This window comes from Trichomycterus rosablanca, chromosome 24 (genome assembly GCF_030014385.1).
Source record: "Trichomycterus rosablanca isolate fTriRos1 chromosome 24, fTriRos1.hap1, whole genome shotgun sequence".
Lineage (NCBI taxonomy): Eukaryota > Metazoa > Chordata > Actinopteri > Siluriformes > Trichomycteridae > Trichomycterus > Trichomycterus rosablanca.
In genome coordinates, this window is record NC_086011.1 from 6,179,475 (window position 1) to 6,203,523 (window position 24,049).

Sequence of the window (24,049 nt, forward strand, 5' to 3'; positions counted from 1 at the left end):
CCTCAACTCTCCTGAATACAGAAGACAGTGAGAACAGTGACAGTGAGAAAGCCAGCTTAAAAATTACATTTAAAAAACGCTGATCTGACACTCTGTGGCTTGTTTTTGATCACTGCAGTGGAAATTGCAAAAGCTGCTAAAAATAACATCCTTCTATTGATCTTAAGTTTTTCATTTGGCACCTTTTTATTCTTGCTGGAAATTTGCATAACATTTTCTACACTTTTAAATAAAAGTTATAAAGGTATTTCACATCTTTTTCTAAACTTACTCCAAATCATCCAAATCATCGCTTCTCACATTGATACAACACAATATAAAACAAGCATCCATGTAAAAGGCAATTAAAATGAAGAAAGCACAGACTGAATGAGATCAATGAGATTAAACATAATCAGCTCACCCGGATATATGCTGAAGTGTAGGTGTTGAGTGTTTTCTTCTATAGTCTTGGTGTAAAAAAAAAATCACACAAAGCAAAGCCAGGTTACTCCTGATCACAGTCTTGTTTCATCCTCAGTTTTCTCCAGAAGAGCTGCTGATGAGAGAATGTATGAGTGGAGGAGAATCAGCAGCAACAGGCTTCTGCGGCTCCACCATGTGACGAGTGTTTCATAAAGCCTACCTGTTCTTCTGACAGTGGCTACATAATTGCTGACAGTTTTATTTTACCCTTTGTCTTTCACTCTATATATGTCTATTCTTTCAGATTTGACTGGTGACTTGTTAATAACCCAGTTTTATTCCTCTGTCATTTCATCCATCCATCTTTCAGGCCATCCATTTATATATACTTCAATTCCTCCACCCATATCAATTCGTTTCTCCATCTTACCCCTACAACCATGGACACCTATTGCTTGGATAGATACATCTCCATCTGTCCTTCAGTGCAACCATTCATCTAACCTAATATTATTCCCTATAACCCCAGAAACCTCACCCATCCATCCATTCACCCAGCCTAGTATTACCCTCTTTTAATGCTGTGCTTGTGCATATGTGAACACTTTAAAAACACAACACATGCTGGTAGGTGACCAACACAAAACAACATCCATCTCATTAAAACATCACAAATGCTGGTGAACACTAAGACCTGCTAATCTACATTAGAAGGTGCACATTTTATTTTAGGAATATATTTGACATTTTCTGCTAGGAAGCACAGGTTTATGTTGCAAGTTATAGGTTACATGTTTATTTTGCAGTTATGCCTTGTTCAACTACTGTGAATGATCAAAGAACTGTTATAAATTCTGTAAAATATAGATATTCTATATAACTATAGGCTTACACGTTAAATCAACGTGTGTGGCTAAATTTCAAACAACTCATTGACACCTATACAAGTGCACTACAGTAAGTAAAAAATACGCCCCCTTGTGTACACAAAGTAGTACACTATAGACTGAACATAGGGTCATTAGGTATTACACATTTTAATGACAGGTATTTGAACAAGTATAATAGCGTAAAAACATTGATTCGCGTAACCTATATGACTTACACATATTAAATTTAAATTGCATGTTTTTTAAACTGTAGTTATTTATGAAGTCGTTTTACCAACATTGTGTGATTGGCAACGAAAGTACTTAAAAACTCTTATTTTGAAAACCACAAACACGACTCTTATAAAGCAGAGGTTTCGATTCCATGAATTGTGGTGTCGACTCCAACTCTGTCAAGTATTTGACCAGAGGAGTTGATCTTAATGTTCTTTTCCAAACAGATTCTGACTCAATCACTTCAAAGTTAATTTATTTGTCAAATGAAATGTCTATAATTCACACTTTAAATGAAATACGATCTATCTATGTACGAGACGTGTTACTATGTGTTTATGATATTATAAAAAACAATGTTTTCCCGATCTCATATATTCTTTACATGTGTACAATGTGGAATCGAATAAAGAATCGGAGAATCGACTCTTAAAGATCAACTCAATAGCAATGACAGCATGCGCGTGAATTCGAATGTTGTCCTTGTGTTACTCAGGTTTAGCTTAGCTTTAGTTTTCTAGTTGTTTAGATTATTTATTCAAAATGAGACCTGTGTGCAGTCTCAGACTCTTTATGTTCAAAATACAAAAATATTATTGCTCAACTACTGTTAATGCTGCTAAAGAGACTAAAGTAAGGGCATTAAAGAACAAACTATCATCAGGTCCGAGTTTTCAGGATTTTATAAAGGTTTCTTCTGGTGAAAAATGGCTTCCAACTAATGATGAACAATATGACGAGCCATATGTGCCAGAAAATCCAACTCTGGCAAATTTACGCAAAGGTTTGTGGTCACTGCTATACTTAATAAATTAAACTATGATTTTTAGACTTGTATACATACCAAATAGTAGTACATACTACCTAACAGAATAGTAATAGTATGCACTGTGTGTTACGTCATGTAATAGTGTACTAGCTGTTTGTAGCATGCTGTTCATACTGAGCCAATCACTCAAAACTGGTGTACAGTGGTACCTTGAAACTCAACGTCAATTGGTTCTGGGAGTGGTGTTGAGTTTAAAAGGTGTTGAGTTTCAAGGTATTTTTTCCCATGAGGATGTATAGGAAACCTGTTGTGTTCCATGGTTCAGTGGACCTGCATTTATTTTAGGCTCTTGTAAAATAATGGGGTTGTTTTTGACACTTATACACAGAAAATAACACAAATATAATCTAAAAACACTGAAATAAAAAGCTGATTCATACAATTTCTCAGAACCCCGAGCTGTAACACAAGTTTAAAAGTGAAACAGTGAGGAAAGTCCAGATAAACACAGATACATATGGACGCTTTCAGAGTGAATCTGACTGTTATTCCACACAAATGCAGATTCGTCTCATATGCACGCTTTGATGGCGTATTACTGCACCGCTCAACCTGAGCGCTGAACAAAGTGACAAAATGAACACACTGAGTTCACAGGAAACGTTGAGTTTAAGGGTACAAATTTCTCAATGAAGGGCGTCGAGTTTCAAAGATTTTGAGTTTAGGGGGCGTTGAGTTACAAGGTACCACTGTAATTAGATTTATAAATTTATTGTGAATTGTAAGAAAATACCCAACCAAGCTCTTTTCACCTCAGTCAGTCACTTTTAATATCCATCAACAAACTTCTGACACATTTTAAAAGCCCATTTTTAGTCTGATATAGCTATTTCGGATGCATCATTGTCCTGCTAAAACAATCAAGGTCATTTAAGAATCTTTTTCAAAATGCAAAATGCAACCACCACCATGCTCAACAGTAGGTACAGTGTTGTTGGTTTTGGGTGTTCCACCATTTCTCATTAAAGCGTCATTCGATAAAGTAATTTCTGTGAGCACTTTTTCCTTAGTGTATTTTGAAACATACGGCTGTCAGATGAACGTGAACGACACAGAAATTGCGTGGTCGATTCTCCAGAAGGGAGGCTATCTAAGAACATCTGAGCTCTCTGAGGTAACTTTAGGCCTTCTGTTTAATACTTACTCATTATACTTGAATGTGAATTTGATTCTTAGCTTTTTCTGAATTCTTTCTCAGGCTGATGTCGTGCTGCTTGTCACTTGCTCTGTAAGGTAGGACACAGTCTGTATTTGTGGTGGTTATGGTGTATTTCCGATCCCGTGATTTAGTCTTTAGGGATCCAATAACGGAACAATTTTTTGGAAACGATTGTTTTTAAATATTTCAATCATTGTTATGAAATGTTGTATATTTAATAGTTATACAATCTCCCTTAAAATTACTGTCACCCTTAGTAAAGATGAGTAAAAAGGGTTATAAGAAATTCACCACTTGATTACTTTTCAATCTAAAATAATGAAACAAATCCAACCTTTAACTGAATTAAGTGTATTTATTATTTAAACATCAATAAATAATTAATTTTTTAACAAAACCACATGTGCCACAATTAATGGCACTCCTAGAAACCTTTGTGATATTGTAGGAAAAGACTAAAAAGGTTTTTTAGCATTCTTTTGAGCTCTACAATGTAACGATCTGCTTGTTCTTATGTGACTGGTGCTGTTTTTTTTTCTGCACAGAGAAAAAGCCGAGCAGACCATTTGGAACAGACTCAAACAACTCACCAGCCTCAAGAAAAAGCGGCTAAAGGGAGACGTGCCCCTCAAAATTGGAGTACTTGGTAACTTCAACCTGAGCCATTTTCTTTAATATATGCCAGCCTCCTTTTCCATCCTTAAACATAACCAGTTACGTCTGTGTAGGCACCTAACTGGGTGATACCACTTGTAGAGATTTGAACCTGTATCCCTGTGGTGGTGAGCTAGCGTATTGTGCTTTATCGGTTTGCATTGTTTACTGCTTAGTATTTCACACAAGCAGAGAAAAACCTTACAACCTCAGGCAGAGATGATTAGGTGATTTATCTAATAGCCAGAAAATGAACCTACATGATTGGCTGAGAAGAATTTTCTCAGTGTACTTGCAATTAAATGGTTCACTCGAGTTGAATTTCTAAACACAGCACTAGAATTCAAGCTCACAACACTCACAGGTCATGTTGATATTAAAAGTTATATGGGCATAATCATGTGATGTAATATTGCGGTGGATGTCTGTGCAGGCTGCATGGCCGAGAGACTAAAGACGGAGCTGCTGGATAGAGAGAAGCTTGTTGATGTTATAGCAGGACCCGACGCCTACAGAGATCTTCCACGACTTCTGTCTCTCGCTCATGGAGGACAGAGAGCCAGCAATGTGCTGCTTTCATTGGAGGAAACCTATGCTGATGTCATGCCTGTCCATCACACCGGACACAGTGCTTTTGTGTGAGAGGCTGGGTTTTGCTAGTTTTACACATTGGTGTGTTTGCAAGTGTGTTTGCAAGTTAGGCCATTTCGGTATCTGTAACAATATTTTGACTTTTTGCACACTGTGTTTGGTGGATTTGATTTTGAATTAATATAATTGAGTTATGCTACCACGAAAACCCAGGGTTCAAACACTCAGTACCCACTGGGTATTGCCCAAATACCCACATGTTTATGAACAGAATTGCTTTTGTATTGGGTAGATAGAATTTTTCCCATTACACACTGCTGTGGCTGCTCCTGCTGCTAAGTTGGCATTTCTATCAGGAAACACTGGGTGCAAAGCGTGAATACCACAGACATGGAGTCAATCCATTTTTTAAAATCCATTGCAGGGCTTCGGCCATACAGACATAGCCAATGGTGTGTGTATACACCAAATCGATAGATAGCTGAATTAGGAATTCTTGCTTACTACAGCATCCCTATGTCATTAATGCTATGTTGTTCTTGTTTGAGTGACACTGTCCTTTTCTGTTTGGTGTAGATCCATCATGCGAGGTTGTGACAACATGTGCAGCTACTGCATTGTCCCCTTCACTCGAGGAAGAGAAAGAAGCAGACCCATGTCCTCCATCCTGGAAGAAGTACGCATGCTTTCTGATCAGGTAACATACTTCAAAGACTGATCTTACTCATAGTAACAAAACAAAAAATCATAATAAAATCTAATAATGTCAATTTCTGGTGGTGGACAGGGGGTAAAGGAGGTCACTCTGCTAGGACAGAACGTGAACAGCTATCGGGATGTTTCAGAGACGCAGCACGGCACCTTAAATGGGGTTTCACACCTCAGTCGGGGTTTCAGCACTGTGTATCGTGCCAAGCAGGGGGGCCTACGTTTCGCTGATCTGCTGGATCAAGTCTCCCTTATTGACCCGGACATGAGGATACGCTTCACCTCCCCACATCCCAAAGACTTCCCAGATGAGGTATGTTCATGTGTCATTAAGAGGAAAGGAAACAATCCATGTGCTCAATCCTTTTTGACTTTTGAGTGCGTATGCGAATCATTTTTGTAGGTCTTACAATTGATCCAGGAGAGGAGGAACATCTGTAAACAGATCCACCTGCCGGCTCAGAGTGGCAGCAGTCGGGTTTTACAGGCCATGAGACGTGGGTGAGGCTACAGTACGAACACTTGCCACAGCACAGAACCAGCATATTGTGCCTAGAAACCTGCTTTACACCAGTTTTACTGTGCATTTTTACAGCTACACCAGGGAGGCCTACCTCGAGTTGGTGGAGAACGTTCGAAAGATAGTTCCAGGTCATTAAGCACTCAGCAAGTGAGCTAATTAGTCAATCAATCAATCCCACAGCTGTTTTCTAAATGGGCTTATTTCTGCTCCTAGGGGTCAGTCTAAGCAGCGATTTTATTTCTGGTTTCTGCGGGGAGAAGGAGGACGACCATCAGCAGACGTTGTCCCTGATCAGAGAGGTGGGCTACAATATGGGATTCCTGTTTGCCTACAGCATGAGGAAGGTGAGAACACAGTTTCATCACTTGTTTCAATATAGGCAAAGATCTGGAGGAAAGAAACCCATGTAGTGTGTTGGATAATCCCAGACTGATGTGGTTTATTAGTTACACTATATAACCAGCAGTATGTGGTCACCTGATCATGAGCTCTGTAGTTCCTCCATACTAAACACATTAAACCATGTTTTTACCAACCTTGCTTTGTGCACTGGGGCACAGAAGTGCTGAACAGAAAAGGGTCCTCACAGTGTTGCTATAAATTGTGTCAGAGTCAATGATTAGGTGTGTAAATTAGCACCCAGATGAACCATCACATTTACCAATTACATGCCGCTGCACATTTTGTAAGTAGCGACTTTGATTAAGAAGTTGTTTTTTATTTCTAGAAAACTCAGGCGTACCACCGTCTCCATGATGACGTTCCTGCTGAAGTGAAACAGAGGCGCCTGGAGGAGCTCATATCGGTGTTCAGAGAGGAAGCAGCTAAGCTGAATACAGCGCTTATTGGCAGCACACAGCTCGTCCTTGTGGAAGGAGTGAGTATCATAGTCAGTCAGTGATGTGCAGGTTAAACTATACTGAATTTCAGGGGGTCGGAAACTAGGATGGCACATTGGGAGAAAGCTGCTGCCACTTCGCACATTCCTTTATCCCTTTTCTTTTCCTATTTTCTATCCTTTTTGTTGTTTTATTTTCATCTTTTGTACTTTTTGATTCCTGTACTTAATTATTTATTCCTGTATATATTCCAGGAGAGTAAACGATCATCTCAGGAGCTTTGTGGTCGGAATGATGGCAACGTCAAAGTGATTTTTCCCAAAAAGGATATACCATCTGAGCCCTCAGACCCCAGTACCGTCCCTGTTAAAGCTGGAGACTATGTTTTGGTGAAGGTGAATGTTCTCTTCCATTTCTGTCGAAATCTACCACTTCTGTTATATATATAACGCATTGCTGTTATTTACTATCACAAGGTTCCACTGACTGTGATGCTTGTTTTGCTTTTATAGATCACTTCAGCGAACTCTCAGAGCCTGCGAGGTGATGCCCTCCACTTAACCTCGCTGAGTAACCACCGCACATGGACCTCGGAGCAGCATCTTATCGAACAAGCAGCTGTATCTTAAGTTGTAAGATTCATAGGACTAATACGGTCTATGTGCTTAATGAACTTTAAGCAAAGTTTAAAAACAGAAATCATTTATTTATTCATGTAAAATCATATCTGAAGTGGTACGACGATCAAAGAATTGAAATCTATTGGTCATGTCTGGAAAGTAGTTAAATAAAAACACACACTGTCATCATGAAAACAGAACGTCTGTCCCGATCAGCATGTAATCCTGGAATAAAAACAACACGTGGGGATTTTAAAATGAATCCAGATGGCATCTGTCCTAGTTTACTGCGAATGGTGGTTTCACAGTATCATACCTTCAGAATTTGAAGCTGTGTGTTGATCAGGTTCATTTTTCCAATGGCAGGCAAAGGATAACCTTGCTCCAGATAAGCTGACCAGATCAGATATCAAAAGGTTAGTAATCAATAATGATTTTCCACAACATACATCAGATTCGTTCAGATCACAGTGTACTCACCATTAACTTTGGGGATCACAACAGCTTTTAAAATCATCCTGAAAACGTTGTCAAGGGATTTGACCTGTTGAATTAGGCGCACATCAAGTGTTATTAGATTATTAAAATTGAATGACTGCAAAAATGTATCAACATTTGGAAGAATTTACCAGGATTCCTTTTTCAATTATTAATATCATCATCTGACATGTTTTGCCACACTAATTTCATGTAATTACTATGTTATTGCTAAAAATTACATTATGCATTATTTTTTTCCAGGCATTCAAAAGCCCTGCAATAAATTGGCGCCCTGACCAGTAAAGAAGATTCTTTTTTCGATCATATTCATTATGATCTAGTCAATCTAGTCGTTTCCAATTTCTTTTATAGCTGTATCTCCTCTGTCTGTGCCTGCATCAACCCTGTCTTGGCCGAGGAGAGCTGCAGACTCTCAAACGGACCCTCCGACACCCGTGCAGTCGCCTGCAGCCTCTTCTGACCTTCCAGTACACAGACCCCCAGAGAGCCATATTGCTTACTGTGAGGAACGTTATGCTGCTCTGTGACTTCCCCTACCCCTCATACAGGCGCCTCCACCAACCAGCATATGCTGCACCCACAGCAGCAATAAGGAACTCAGTCAGAACTCCAGAGTTTTTTTAGCAGCCATTTTTTAAACTGGCTGGTTTATTCTCATACCTGGAATGGTCCCACGTAGCTTGTTCCTAAGGTCATGTCAAGTCTGTACAAACAATAAACACAATTAATTATACATTCTGCAAGCTTTATTACTTTTAGTCCTGTGTTACTTTCTATGCAGAGCCTTACTCGTTAAGGGTCAGAGTTCCAGCCACTTTGACTCCAGTGACGTAAATCTTAGCACTCACGCTGGCATCCTGACAGCAGAAGACATGTCATGCATTTAAAATTATTATTATACATTTAGTCCATTTAGTTCAAAAAAGCCCTCCAGTCCATGGTGTCTGTATGACTCACCACATTGAGGACGAAGAGAGGCGACAGTGTAGCATTGGGCTGGATAGCGTAGGCTGTGACTGTGCCGCTCGCCTGCAACGTCACATTGTTGGGTTCAAACACGATTTTTGGTTCCTTCACCGTCTTCACCAGGAGTTTCATCATCAGGCCAGGGTACTGTTTAGCAATCTGACACAGACAGAGACCAGCCAGAGGTAGACATTAAAGGCTATGATTTTTTGGAGAGGGAGGTGTTGAAAGGCCAAAACCCTGTGATGAATTGGTGCCCTGTCCAGGGTATTCCTGCAACTCTGTCCAGAATAATGCGGATGATGAAAATGAAGCACGAGGTTGTGCAGGTGGCAGCAGGTTCACTATCAGGAATTGGAAATGACTGGATGGGGTTATAAAGTGAGAAAAATATAGAAACTTAACATATTTGCAGAGAAAGTGAATTTTCATACCTGTGGAATGAAAGCTCCAAATGTCTTTGTGTTCAAACGGAAGGGAGAACTGGAGGGTATCTGGCAGAAGACATTTTAACAGTTGAAAACAATTAAATGTGAAATATACAGGGATACAAATACACTATGTCCAAATATATTTGGACACTTGACCATAAGCTTGTTGGACATCCAATTCCAAAACTATCAGCACTTATATTGAATTGCTCTGTCTTTTCTTTGTAGCTTTAGTCATCCACTCCTGCGGTGAGCCTTTCTACAAGATTTTAAAGTGTGTCTGTGGGAATTTGTGCCCATTTAGTCAACAGGGTCAGTGAGCTCAGGCACTGATGTTGGAAGAGAAGGCGTGGCCTGCAGTCCAAGTTTAATTTATCTCGAGACTAGGGCTCTGTACAGGCAAGTGAAACTCATTTGCACTCAACTGGTCAAACCGTGTCTTTATAGCGCTTGCATTGTATTCAGGGGCATAATCATGCTGATAAAGAAAGTTGATTCCCCAAACTGTTGCCACAATGTTAAAGCATATCATTTACTTTATATAATTTTATACACCTGTTAGCAATAAATGTGGCAGAAAAAACTATATTCATGTAATAATCATTAGAAGGGGTGTCCACATATTTTGACCATATTGTGTATCTTCCCTAATAAATATCTATTCCAGTAATTTGAATATAAACAATCCATTTTTAATATTGAATAACATTAACATAACTTACCATGTCATCTGTTATGTAGAGGCTAAGAACCCCGGCGTTGTTGTACACAAATCCAGCCGAGTTGGGGGTGAAAGCTGATAATCCAATATACAGCATGTTGCTGTCCTGAGGGGGCAGGGAGAACGGTGTGGGGGAGAAAGGGGGTTCCTTGTGCTGTCCAATGTTGTAGAATTCTCCCTACAAAATAAGCAAAATGATGCCTTATGGGATATCTGAAAGAATTTAGTGTTATTAGTAGGATGTTTTAGTTGCACCTTTATAAAAATTAGACAAACTAGGATGGTTCATGGGGCTGTGCTGTATTATGAGTATAATTGACACCCTTGGTGGGAGAGTAACTGAAATTTAATTTAGTACAATGCACGCTGAGTCTTAGCCTAGTCTTAACAGTTTATACATCTTAATATGCAGGTAGCAAGATGATGGTGATTGGATCTATTATGCTAGCCCACCATTCAAACCCGGTTCTCAATCCACCACCACTAAGATCTGAGTTTGAATCCAGCAGTGCCAGAGGCCGGCGGGGAGGGGGGGAGTCGGGTCTACACAGACATGATTGGCTATGTCTGAGATGGGTTAGTGTCCTGTCCAGTGTATGCCTTCCTTGCACTCAGCATTTCCTAGAAATCCGGACCTGCCTCATGAATAAATGAATGAATAAATATTCAGATTGTGAATTTAGTTGGTACTAAGTTGGCAAGACTTTTGGCCAAATGTGCCAACATACACTTGATTTCCAACAGCCAGCTCCGTAATGCTATCTACAGCTGTCCTGCATCATCCCTTTAAAATATGGTGGTGGTAGCATAATGCAATGGGGGTGTTTTAAGCATCAACAGCAGGGACTAGCAATCAGGTCAATTTCTGACAGAAAGCCTAATTGGAAAGGAATCTGGTCTTTTAGTGAAATATTGACACACTCTTTCGGGAAGCCTTTTAGTAAGATTTTGGAGTGTGTGTTAAATTTGTGCCCATTTAGTCAATAGCATCAGTGCGGTCAGGGACTAATGTTGGAAGTCCAAGTTTAATTCATTTTAACCAGACGTCTGTACAGGCAACTGGAGCTCCTTTGCAAACAACTAGTCAAACCATGTTTTTATAGAGCTTGCTTTGTATTCAGGGGCATAATCATGCTGAAGGAGAAAGTTAATGTTGATGCGATAGAACACTGGCTAAAAATAAAAAAAATGGAAGTTCTCAAGTTTTAGACTCCATCGAACCTTTGTGGCAAGACTCCCAAACCTCTGAATGAACTGGCAGAACTTTCATGAGAAGAAATTGGCCAAAATCGCTCCGTCAATAGAATTGACCATGGCTGAGCCTGTGATATTGGCTTGAGGTAAGTCATGCTGTTAAATCTTAATTTGAAAGTATACAGTTACAGCTACTTGTATTTGACTTACCTTTAAGCTCAGATCAATGCTGGAATTAGAAACGACCGGAGACTCCACCATGGAATACTCAATTTCAGCGTACTTGTCAACTTGAGCTAAAACTAATGGATTTAGAGGATAGAAAAAGAGGATGGAGGATCAGTCTTCTGGGGAATTAGTCATGTAGAAGGTTTTATACAATGTACGTGCATCAAATTTGTCTAGTGATTAAAGATTCAAACCGTTTAGGGTTTTCAGCTGGGGATTCATTTCATCTACTGCTTCATTCACCAGAGGACAGATCTGAAAATGACACAGTTTAATGAAACTAAAGCAGCATATAGAATTCATTTTAATTTCCTTATAGTCTGAAGGTACCTGTTTCTGAAGGGCACTACGCAGAGCTTTATCGATGTACTCCTTAAACAGATTATACAGCCAGCTGAATAAAAAAATAAAGTCAAGTTTGGTTTTATTGTCACTCTATTTTAACCGTGATGCCGTCTTTTTTCCTACATGTCAAAAGGTAGGTCATATTAGAAGGTGTCAAGGAGGTCAAGATGTTTTAAAGATCTATGGTCAATTCAGTTGATTTGTTGTATTTGTGTCCAAGGTATAAAAGGTTAACTGATTACCTGGCACCCCCATGGAATTTAATGCTGACATGGCCAACGCTTGCTGTACAGCCGGTACTGCTGACCATCGGACGGCCGGTATCATCTCTCTTGACGCCAATGGTCACACCAATGGATAGTCCACCCAAGTTCAAATCGAAAGAGCCACTGTCCTTTCTACAGAATTGAAAGCATGGTTGGTACTTGTTCTATCTTAAGGTACACAGAACTGAATAATTGCACTGCATGTGCTTACATGATTCTCAGATATTTGACTCGCCAGTTGCCGTGAAGGTTAATATAGGCGTCGATGATGGATAAGCTCACTCCAGTGTTAGGTACCAACCCAACAGCAGAACTGGGCAACCCAAGGTTTAGGATCTGGATCCTGTTAGGAACAAAATGACAAGCTACAATGCCGATTATCTGTATTATTTTTTTGCACATTTATTTCACAGCCTCTGTAGTTGTAAGTACTCAAAAGCACAGCAGTAATTTTCTTGGAAATCCCAAGTAGAGCTAGATGTGCGAATTAAGAAATGATGGTGTGAGACTCATCTCACCCTGTAAGGCTGTATGAGACTTTTCCAATAGGAGACACCTCCTCTGTGCCACTCAGGTCTGGGATCTTGATGCTTTTGAGTTTCTCCTGTAGTGCGGCAATGCCAATCTGGCGACCTGTGATCATGTTACCAAACAGAACAGTTACAAAAACTGTATAATTTAGCAGCTAGAACATCTATTTTTTGTGCATAAACAGCTCGCTTTAGGTCATGCCATGGCTCCCACAGTTGAGGTCAAGAGTACTCACACCTGTAAGGGACATTTATATTAATATCATGACAGTACTGGGATGTTAAGGATTCTTGACCATGGAATTCCAAGCAACTTCAGGTTCCAACTTGCTTCCAAGCTTGACGGAATTTTGTTGCTGATCAGATCAACAGACATGGTTTTGGAGGGTATCTGGCAGAAGACACAAAGTTTGATTCATAAGGCCTTAATTACCAGAAGAATCTAGGGTTAGGGTGGTAAATGTATGGGATTTTAACCCAGCTACAGTGTACTTACTGTCAATCATGGCCGTGATAGCTTGTTGAGGCTGTGCAAAAATGGCTGTACAGTATATTTTTGACTTCCCACCCAATAAACATATAAAAGAACTCATTTAGGAATGTGGGTTTGTTTCTTTGAATAATGAGGTGTGTCCCAATAAATCCATCTTTATAATTCCAAGTCTGTCATGACTTAGATGACCCTTACAAGTATATGTAAACATTTGACCTTAACTGGAAATTGATCTGCACAATACCTTGCCTTTAAGTCATTGCCTAGTCCAGATTGTTTCCAGCTTTAAGTACTTTTAAGGCAGCAACGCAATCTTAAACCGTGATGCCTCCCCCACCATACTTCACATTTGAAATAAGATGTTGGTAGTGCTGTGCATTACTGCCAAAAAGCTTAACCTCCCTGACCTCACCCCACGTAATCCAGACATATTCTTATGAGTGTGTCATACTCACCATATTCGAGTCCCTTTTCAGTCACTCTCACTTTAACTCCAGCGTTGGTGCCTGAAGCCTCAAGCGAATGCAAGCTCAGCAAGGTCAACACGCACCACAAAGTCACCATATCCAGTCTGATCTGGGACATACACACTGATGTCAGGTCAAAATCAGCTCCGTGTAATCTACTGCACTATAAACCTCTGGGGCTATTTTGAAAAGCACACTGACACACTTATGTACAGTGTATCACGAAAGTGAGTACACCCCTCACATTTCTGCAAATATTTCATTATATCTTTTCATGGGACAACACTATAGACATGAAACTCGGATATAACTTAGAGTAGTCAGTGTACAGCTTGTATAGCAGTGTAGATTTACTGTCTTCTGAAAATAACTCAACACACAGCCATTAATGTCTAAATAGCTGGCAACATAAGTGAGTACACCCCACAGTGAACATGTCCAAATTGTGCCCAAATGTGTCGTTGTCCCTCCCTGGTGCCATGTGTCAAGGTCCCAGGTGTAAATGGGGAGCAGGGCTGTTAAATTTGGTGTTTTGGGTACAATTCTCTCATACTGGCCACTGGATATTCAACATGGCACCTCATGGCCAAGAACTCTCTGAGGATGTGAGAAATAGAATTGTTGCTCTCCACAAAGATGGCCTGGGCTATAAGAAGATTGCTAACACCCTGAAACTGAGCTACAGCATGGTGGCCAAGGTCATACAGCGGTTTTCCAGGACAGGTTCCACTCGGAACAGGCTTCGCCAGGGTCGACCAAAGAAGTTGAGTCCACGTGTTCGGCGTCATATCCAGAGGTTGGCTTTAAAAAATAGACACATGAGTGCTGCCAGCATTGCTGCAGAGGTTGAAGACGTGGGAGGTCAGCCTGTCAGTGCTCAGACCATACGCCGCACACTGCATCAACTCGGTCTGCATGGTCGTCATCCCAGAAGGAAGCTGACGCACAAGAAAGCCAGCAAACAGTTTGCTGAAGACAAGCAGTCCAAGAACATGGATTACTGGAATGCCCTGTGGTCTGACGAGACCAAGATAAACTTGTTTGGCTCAGATGGTGTCCAGCATGTGTGGCGGCGCCCTGGTGAGAAGTACCAAGACAACTGTATCTTGCCTACAGTCAAGCATGGTGGTGGTAGCATCATGGTCTTGGGCTGCATGAGTGTTGCTGGCACTGGGGAGCTGCAGTTCATTGAGGGAACATGAATTCCAACATGTACTGTGACATTCTGAAACAGAGCATGATCCCCTCCCTTCGAAAACTGGGCCTCATGGCAGTTTTCCAACAGGATAACGACCCCAAACACAACCTCCAAGATGACAACTGCCTTGCTGAGGAAGCTGAAGGTAAAGGTGATGGACTAAACCCAATTGAGCACCTGTGGCGCATCCTCAAGTGGAAGGTGGAGGAGTTTAAGGTGTCTAACATCCACCAGCTCCGTGATGTCATCACGGAGGAGTGGAAGAGGATTCCAGTAGCAACCTGTGCAGCTCTGGTGAATTCCATGCCCAGGAGAGTTAAGGCAGTGATAATAATGGTGGTCACACAAAATATTGACACTTTAGGCACAATTTGGACATGTTCACTGTGGGGTGTACTCACTTATGTTGCCAGCTATTTAGACATTAATGGCTGTGTGTTGAGTTATTTTCAGAAGACAGTAAATCTACACTGCTATACAAGCTGTACACTGACTACTCTAAGTTATATCCAAGTTTCATGTCTATAGTGTTGTCCCATGAAAAGATATAATAAAATATTTGCAGAAATGTGAGGGGTGTACTCACTTTCGTGATACACTGTATGTAAGTGTTTCTTATGAGTCTGGCTGTGTCAGAGGTGTTAATCACACAGCCAGTTTTACTCATGCTTGGCTAACATATGCTGCAGCCATGTGTACCTTTGGCTCTGCTGGTAAACACTGATTTATCTGTTTATAATTAACACATTTTGGATGAAAAGAAATCCTAATACATTACACTGTTGCAGACCTACTAGTTTAGGTGTATTAACATATTACAATGTATTGTCATAGTTTTTGATATCGTTTGGTATACAATGCAAGAAAGTATTTTAAGAAAGGAAAGTGTAATGCTTATTATTCTTGTTTCTATTTCTGATCCTGCAAAAAAAAAAAGTAGATTTTCTTTTGCTGGATTGTATCCTTTGATGCCAACACCCCCCCCCCCCCCCCCTTTTAAGAACAATGATCTTTTCATCAGACCAGAGAATCTTTTCATGTTGCCAGTGTCTTTTTTTACCTACCATTTAGCAAAATCCAATTGAGCTGTCATATGCTTTTTTTATTCTGCCATAAAGACCTAATTTATGAAGTGCAGAGAAGATGGTTGTCTGTCCAACTGGATTAGCTGTGTGACTGCTGTGTTCTTTCTTACCTCCCGCACAGCCAATTAAGATTCTAGGTTGTGCCAGGCTTCTTGGATTTGAAATGATTGGGGCCAATATGGTCCTGGGAAAAATCATCCCAGCCTTGGATATTGTTTTATATCATTGCCACAATTTGATATCCATAGACAGTTCTTGTGGAGTGGCATAGCAAATGGTCTGAATACTTTTGTGAATAAAAAATTCAAGTTTTTTTACTTTATTATGAGTGATCATGGTTCAAATGGCAGTTATATCCATTTATCAAATCCACCATACAAAGAAGTGTGCAAAAGGTCAAGATCTGAATGCTTTTTGAATCTACTGTATACAGTGCCTTGCAAAAGTATTCAGCCCCCTTGAACTTTTCAACCTTTTGCCACATTTCAGGCTTCAAACATAACGATATGAAATTGTAATTTTTTGTGAAGAATCAACAACAAGTGGGACACAATCGTGAAGTAGAACGAAATTTATTGGATATTTTAAACTTTTTTTAAAAATAAAAAACTAAAAAGTGGGGCGTGCAATATTATTCAGCCCCTTTACTTTCAGTGCAGCAAACTCACTCCAGAAGTTCAGTGAGGATCTCTGAATGATCCAAAGTTGACCTAAATGACTGATGGTGATAAATAGAATCCACCTGTGTGTAATCAAGTCTCCGTATAAATGCACCTGCTCTGTGACAGTCTCAGAGTTCTGTTTAAAGCGCAGAGAGCATCATGAAGACCAAGGAACACACCAGGCAGGTCCGAGATACTGTTGTGGAGAAGTTTAAAGCCGGATTTGGATACAAAAAGATTTCCCAAGCTTTAAACATCTCAAGGAGCACTGTGCAAGCGATCATATTGAAATGGAAGGAGTATCAGACCACTGCAAATCTACCAAGACCCGGCCGTCCCTCTAAACTTTCAGCTCAAACAAGGAGAAGACTGATCAGAGATGCAGCCAAGAGGCCCATGATCACTCTGAATGAACTGCAGAGATCTACAGCTGAGGTGGGAGACTCTGTCCATAGGACACAATCAGTCGTACACTGCACAAATCTGGCCTTTATGGAAGAGTGGCAAGAAGAAAGCCATTTCTCAAAGATATCTATAAAAAGTCACCTGGGAGACACACAAAACATGTGGAAGAAGGTGCTCTGGTCAGATGAAACCAAAATCGAACTTTTTGGCCACAATGCAAAACGTTATGTTTGGCGTAAAAGCAACACAGCTCATCACCCTGAACACACCATCCCCACTGTCAAACATGGTGGTGGCAGCATCATGGTTTGGGCCTGCTTTTCTTCAGCAGGGACAGTGAAGATGGTTAAAATTGATGGGAAGATGGATGGAGCCAAATACAGGACCATTCTGGAAGAAAACCTGTTGCAGTCTGCAAAAGACCTGAGACTGGGACGGAGATTTATCTTCCAACAAGACAATGATCCAAAACATAAAGCAAAATCTACAATGGAATGGTTCACAAATAAACGTATCCAGGTGTTAGAATGGCCAAGTCAAAGTCCAGACCTGAATCCCATCGAGAATCTGTGGAAAGAGCTGAAATCTGCTGTTCACAAACGCTCTCCATCCAACCTCACTGAGCTCGAGCTGTTTTGCAAGGAAGAATGGGCAAAAATTTCTGTCTCTCGATGTGCAAAACTGATAGAGACATACCCCAAGCGACTTGCAGCTGTAATCGCAGCAAAAGGTGGCGCTACAAAGTATTAACGCAAGGGGGCTGAATAATATTGCACGCCCCACTTTTCAGTTTTTTATTTCTAAAAAAAGTTTAAAATATCCAATAAATTTCGTTCCACTTCACGATTGTGTCCCGCTTGTTGTTGATTCTTCACAAAAAATTACAATTTCATATCGTTATGTTTGAAGCCTGAAATGTGGCAAAAGGTTGAAAAGTTCAAGGGGGCTGAATACTTTTGCAAGGCACTGTATATTATAGGCAGCAGTAAGATCGCAGCTGTACCCCCACATCCAACAATTAATAATGAACTCTCCTGAAATATGTGTACATTATTCACACATTAAATAAGCCTGTTCATTTTAAAGTCATTGAATTACATCCTCTATTCCAGTATGTGACCTTTGGGAATTTCTTGACTGAAGGGAACTTCCTCTTGTGATAGTTGAACTTCCCTGCTTGTAAACAGGTCTGGTAAGTGCAGCCATGCACCTGATTATAAACTTCCCCAAAGAGAAACTAAAGCTGGAAGGAAGATTTACATGTGTTACCTTTTGTTTTGTTGCTTATTGTATTTAGTAAGAGAAAAACAATTTGATACAGCTAATTTCCAGCTATTAAAGCAGACCGGCAATCATAGTTTCTACTGTCTTAAACTAATTCAGCTAAACTCAATTATAAGATCAGTGTCACATGTCTGAATACTTTCTACATAACATTCCATTCCATATACAGTATGTACTCTCATTGTATCCTCTGTACCATGTGACAATGTTTACCCATGATGTTCTACTGGCTCCTCGCCCGCACCAGTGACGAGTTTGAGATGTCAGCTCTGGTGTGCTAGCGTGTATTACCGCTGACCATCCAACTTCCTTGGCACCAAGTTAAAACCTAACCTAGCTATACTTAGACACAGCTGTATGACTTTTAATGTAATTTACTTCTGTTTTAATATTTCTGAAATGTTTAAGGCTTTGGCTGGCTAGCATAAATAAAGTGGAATCTGAGTTCTTATTGTTCATGGCTTCTCCAACGGGTCAACGCAAAAAAAGGTTCTGAAATAAATGGAGATTGGAAGAAGAAGCACACTTGAAAAGTCACCTACTTCACCACAACTATAACTGACTCTGAAGGGATTTTGGCAATTTAGCACATAGTAAAATTGTCCAGAACTCCAACCCAAGTTCGTCCCCTCACAATCCAATAATTTTTACATTATTATTGATTTTTTTTAAACAGAAGTCTTGATATACAGTATAGTTAGAGCTGAAAAAAAAGCCTTGCATGACACTGGTGTATTTAGAAACCACATGATAATTTTATCAGGCTGATTGGCTTGATATTGAATTAACCCTGGTCTTAATGAACTGAATCAGTTAATCTGATTACAAGCATAATCTGGTAAACCATGACATGTGATTGTCTGTGAAGGATTTTTTTCAGATATCTGATCTGATAGCTGCTGCTTAACATAGACCAGTATCCTCTACTAAACACTAGATAAATGCAAACCATATTATTCATTCTAAAAGGTGCATATTATGGCCAAAGGTGCTTAATTCTTGTGCAGCAGCATCTGACACAGCTTTTAATTAATGGAAGACCTGTTTTTTGTTGATTTTTGGACCATGCAGTCAAATGTTCTACCCTAATGAGGTTAGAGATTTGGGTTTTTTCTGACCTTGATAAGAAACCACTGCAGGCAAAATTACAAGCTCCAGGCGTTCTGAAAAAGACCACTTGAAGAAATAATTAAAATCCCAGAGTTTAATGAAATAATTACAATGTCTGGAAACTCTTGACCTTCACTGTATGAGTAGTTGCTTTATAAAATACACACAGATGTTGGCTGCAGATAAACACAAGTATTCAACCATATTCGCTTTTGTTATGTACAACTTCCAATGTCCATATTTACTACAAATTTACACACTATAGAAATAATTTGTACGCCCCGGACAGGAGGCCAATCAATCACAGAGCCTCGGTCATTCCCTCTCAGACACAGCCAATCATATCCGGTGGACAGCACTAATGAGTTAGTGTTATTTACCACTGTGCCACCTGAGTGCCTCATACAAAACAAATCATGTTCTAGAAATGTAATCTGCAAATAAAAACATGCTACCTTGTCTAAATTTAAGAAAGGATTTAGAAGTTCCAAATTCATCAGGAGAGCCTCACAACCTTGATGTTGTGGTTTGTCAGCCATAATTGAACCACAATGCATTATTAATAATACATACTTATAATGTATGATATTAATAACACAGTAAAATATTTACATGCAGATTTACCTTGTATTGTTGAAGTAAAGTGCTGTGTGGTCTCACTCTCAGTGCAGGATCAGTGAGTGAAGGAGAAGTGAAACTCATGGCCTGTATGTAATTCACCAGGAAGAGGCAGATCAGGCAGCTCGTGCTTTCTTCACTCCAACCCAGTTAAAGCATGTAATGCAATAATTCAACTGAGACAACTGGTTCCTGTGTTGTTCACAGTCTGTGTGTAATGTCTGACTCGGTTAATCTCCAGAATCCTGGTGTTGGTATACAGTCATAAACAATGCATTGTCTAGATTAATACAAACAATTGATAAATCATTCACAGTTGTGTCCTTTTCCAGGCCTTTTCTGATATCTCTAAATGAATATTTGTCATACTGAATGATTACAGAGATCAATAAATGAACATGATATTGCAGAAAGAGATAGAGACATCATTTTATTAATAGGAAGGTTATCCAACTCCAATATCACTCCTTTAAATGTAACTGCCCACTTGGTTACACAATCAACCAGTTCACCAATTTTAACTGGAAAGTCAGTTTAGGCAGCCTTGTAGGATATACAGTTAAAGTCACATGCTACATGGACAATTGTATGTGGACACCCCTCCTAATTATTAATTATCCCTCATATTGCTGACAGCCACTGCTGTATAAATACTGTATATCTACACATTCACTAATCAGCCACAACATTAAAACCACCTCCTTGTTTCTACACACATTGTCCATTTTATCAGCTCCACTTACCATATAGAAGCACTTTGTAGTTCTACAATTACTGACTGTAGTCCATCTGTTACTCTGCATGCTTTGTTAGCCCCCTTTCATGCTGTTCTTCAATGATCAGGACTCCCACAGGACCACCACAGAGCAGGTATTATTTGGGTGGTGGATGATTCTCAGCACTGCAGTGACACTGACATGGTGGTGGTGTGTTAGTGTGTGTTGTGCTGGTATGAGTGGATCAGACACAGCAGCGCTGCTGGAGTTTTTAAACACCTCAATGTCACTGCTGGACTGAGAATAGTCCACCAACCAAAAATATATCCAGCCAACAGCGACCCGTGGGCAGCGTCCTGTGACCACTGATGAAAGTCTAGAAGATGACCGACTCAAACAGCAGCAATAGATGAGCGATCGTCTCTGACTTTACATCTACAAGGTGGACCAACTGGGTAGGAGTGTCTAATAGAGTGGACAGTGAGTGGGCATGGTATTCAAAAACTCCAGCAGCGCTGCTGTGTCTGATCCACTCATACCATCACAACACACACTAACACACCACCACCATGTCAGTGTCACTGCAGTGCTCAGAATGATCCACCACCTAAATAATACCTGCTCTGTGGGGATCCTGACCATTGAAGAACAGGTGAAAGCAGGCTAAAAAGCATGCAGAGAAACAGATGGACTACATTCAGTAATTATAATTATAACTTCAAAGTGCTTCTATAAGGTAAGTGGAGCTGATAAAATGGACAGTGAGTGTAGAAACAAGGAGGTGGTTTTAATATTATGGCTGATCAGTGTATGAAGGCGAATAAATTAATGAATAAATAAAGGAATGAGGAAGCATGTATGCACCAGCAGATGGCAGTAGGGGGACGTTCCTTGCAGTATAGCGCCAGCTAAGCCATTGAGGAACTATCAAAACACAGAAATTTTATTTTTTAGCTCAGTTACTATCAAATGGATGCAGAATTTGACATTTTTTGATTGCCACTATCACCTAAATGACATCCTTTTCTACATAAGTCTGAACTTGAGTTCTGAAACGTTCCCCGCTAGGCCTGTGGAGAACATAATCAATATCTCTGATAATTCCTGTGCATCGATTGCTTTTTGAGGTGCAGTATAATACAGAGTGTAATCGAGGCACTAGGATGACTTTGTCTTTTTGTTTGAGAGGCAGTAAAAAAACCAGAGTTAATGCACAGTGCTGCAGAGGAAGAGAGGGCATATTGATGGATGATGGGGTGCTGTTAGAGTGAGGGGAATGACAGCAGCATGTGAAGGATGCTGGGACTTTATAGACATGCCATCATTTATCAGCTTGCAAACTTCTCTAAATTTGTTACTTAGTTGTGTAAAAAATAAAAGCACAGTATCAGCTTGTAGAGATCAATAATCACTCTTTATTAAGTGGTAGAGAATGAAAATTCAATAAGAAGAACAATTACTCTGTTAAGTTTAGTTTATTTACCAGTCTGTTCTCTTGTTGTTGGTATGTTGCTTGTTTTGTTTGTATTTTAATTTTTTGATCAGCCAGGATAAACTTTCCTATTAAGAATCCAATTTAAACTTCAACTGTGAAGCATGGTGGAGGAAACATGACAGATATAAACACATCTTATATATATATAATGGCAAGCCAAACAGGAAATATATAGCAAACACTGATATACAGTGTATCACAAAAGTGAGTACACCCCTCACATTTCTGCAGATTTTTAAGTATATCTTTTCATGGGACAACACTGACAAAATGACACTTTGACACAATGAAAAGTAGTCTGTGTGCAGCTTATATAACAGTGTAAATTTATTCTTCCCTCAAAATAACTCAATATACAGCCATTAATGTCTAAACCACCGGCAACAAAAGTGAGTACACCCCTTAGTGAAAGTTCCTGAAGTGTCAATATTTTGTGTGGCCACCATTATTTCCCAGAACTGCCTTAACTCTCCTGGGCATGGAGTTTACCAGAGCTTCACAGGTTGCCACTGGAATGCTTTTCCACTCCTCCATGACGACATCACGGAGCTGGCGGATATTCCAGACTTTGCACTCCTCCACCTTCCGCTTGAGGATGCCCCAAAGATGTTCTATTGGGTTTAGGTCTGGAGACATGCTTGGCCAGTCCATCACCTTTACCCTCAGCCTCTTCAATAAAGCAGTGGTCGTCTTAGAGGTGTGTTTGGGGTCATTATCATGCTGGAACACTGCCCTGCGACCCATTTTCCGGAGGGAGGGGATCATGCTCTGCTTCAGTACTTCACAGTACTTATTGGAGTTCATGTGTCCCTCAATGAAATGTAACTCCCCAACACCTGCTGCACTCATGCAGCCCCAGACCATGGCATTCCCACCACCATGCTTGACTGTAGGCATGACACACTTATCTTTGTACTCCTCACCTGATTGCCGCCACACATGCTTGAGACCATCTGAACCAAACAAATTAATCTTGGTCTCATCAGACCATAGGACATGGTTCCAGTAATCCATGTCCTTTGTTGACATGTCTTCAGCAAACTGTTTGCGGGCTTTCTTGTGTAGAGACTTCAGAAGAGGCTTCTTTCTGGGGTGACAGCCATGCAGACCAATTTGATGTAGTGTGCGGCGTATGGTCTGAGCACTGACAGGCTGACCCCCCACCTTTTCAATCTCTGCAGCAATGCTGACAGCACTCCTGCGCCTATCTTTCAAAGACAGCAGTTGGATGTGACGCTGAGCACGTGCACTCAGCTTCTTTGGACGACCAACGCGAGGTCTGTTCTGAGTGGACCCTGCTCTTTTAAAACGCTGGATGATCTTGGCCACTGTGCTGCAGCTCAGTTTCAGGGTGTTGGCAATCTTCTTGTAGCCTTGGCCATCTTCATGTAGCGCAACAATTCGTCTTTTAAGATCCTCAGAGAGTTCTTTGCCATGAGGTGCCATGTTGGAACTTTCAGTGACCAGTATGAGAGAGTGTGAGAGCTGTACTACTAAATTGAACACACCTGCTCCCTATGCACACCTGAGACCTAGTAACACTAACAAATCACATGACATTTTGGAGGGAAAATGACAAGCAGTGCTCAATTTGGACATTTAGGGGTGTAGTCTCTTAGGGGTGTACTCACTTTTGTTGCCGGTGGTTTAGACATTAATGGCTGTATATTGAGTTATTTTGAGGGAAGAATAAATTTACACTGTTATATAAGCTGCACACAGACTACTTTTCATTGTGTCAAAGTGTCATTTTGTCAGTGTTGTCCCATGAAAAGATATACTTAAATATCTGCAGAAATGTGAGGGGTGTACTCACTTTTGTGATACACTGTATATGGAATGAAACTGATCTATATGGAATGAAACTGATATATACAGTGTATCACAAAAGTGAGTACACCCC

The 24,049-nt window shown here is 40.3% G+C and overlaps 2 protein-coding genes across 3 annotated transcripts; one reads left to right on the forward strand and one right to left on the reverse strand.

Annotated features, from left to right (window-relative positions):
- The first annotated feature begins 2,069 nt into the window (after window positions 1-2,069).
- On the forward strand, window positions 2,070-8,665 carry cdk5rap1 (CDK5 regulatory subunit associated protein 1). The gene is made up of 14 exons (XM_062986363.1): window positions 2,070-2,292; window positions 3,348-3,451; window positions 3,536-3,570; window positions 4,042-4,142; window positions 4,584-4,788; window positions 5,318-5,438; window positions 5,529-5,762; window positions 5,853-5,950; window positions 6,045-6,100; window positions 6,186-6,316; window positions 6,700-6,849; window positions 7,066-7,206; window positions 7,324-7,847; window positions 8,173-8,665. The coding sequence occupies exons 1-13, from the start codon at window positions 2,082-2,084 to the stop codon at window positions 7,438-7,440; spliced, it is 1,704 nt and encodes a 567-aa protein (XP_062842433.1). The 5' UTR covers window positions 2,070-2,081; the 3' UTR covers window positions 7,441-7,847; window positions 8,173-8,665.
- On the reverse strand, window positions 7,497-20,116 carry LOC134301584 (bactericidal permeability-increasing protein-like). Of its 2 annotated transcripts, none has more exons than XM_062986364.1 (16): window positions 19,942-20,116; window positions 13,562-13,682; window positions 12,602-12,716; window positions 12,295-12,426; window positions 12,060-12,215; window positions 11,803-11,866; window positions 11,667-11,727; window positions 11,455-11,546; window positions 10,052-10,228; window positions 9,333-9,392; window positions 8,890-9,057; window positions 8,722-8,789; window positions 8,593-8,635; window positions 7,912-7,975; window positions 7,748-7,824; window positions 7,497-7,656 (listed from the first exon to the last, which is right to left on the reverse strand). In XM_062986364.1, exons 1-16 carry the CDS (start codon window positions 20,017-20,019, stop codon window positions 7,618-7,620), a joined length of 1,515 nt encoding a protein of 504 aa, XP_062842434.1. In that variant the 5' UTR covers window positions 20,020-20,116; the 3' UTR covers window positions 7,497-7,617. The 2 variants fall into 2 exon arrangements, with proteins under 2 accessions (XP_062842434.1, XP_062842435.1); XM_062986365.1 differs by having other exon boundaries at window positions 13,562-13,696; window positions 19,942-19,983.
- Between the last annotated feature and the right edge of the window lie 3,933 nt (window positions 20,117-24,049).

Coding starts and splice junctions, on each gene's coding strand:
- LOC134301584 (XM_062986364.1), bottom strand. CDS start 20,019: ATGAGTTTCACTTCTCCTTCACTCACTGATCCTGCACTGAGAGTGAGA. Junction 8,790..8,889: donor CTCTCTTCGTCCTCAATGTG/GTGAGTCATACA, acceptor TTCTGCTGTCAG/GATGCCAGCGTGAGTGCTAA. Junction 7,825..7,911: donor TGTGATCCCCAAAGTTAATG/GTGAGTACACTG, acceptor TGATCTGGTCAG/CTTATCTGGAGCAAGGTTAT.
- cdk5rap1 (XM_062986363.1), top strand. CDS start 2,082: ATGTTCAAAATACAAAAATATTATTGCTCAACTACTGTTAATGCTGCT. Junction 2,293..3,347: donor TCTGGCAAATTTACGCAAAG/GTTTGTGGTCAC, acceptor CTTTTTCCTTAG/TGTATTTTGAAACATACGGC. Junction 5,439..5,528: donor TACGCATGCTTTCTGATCAG/GTAACATACTTC, acceptor GGTGGTGGACAG/GGGGTAAAGGAGGTCACTCT.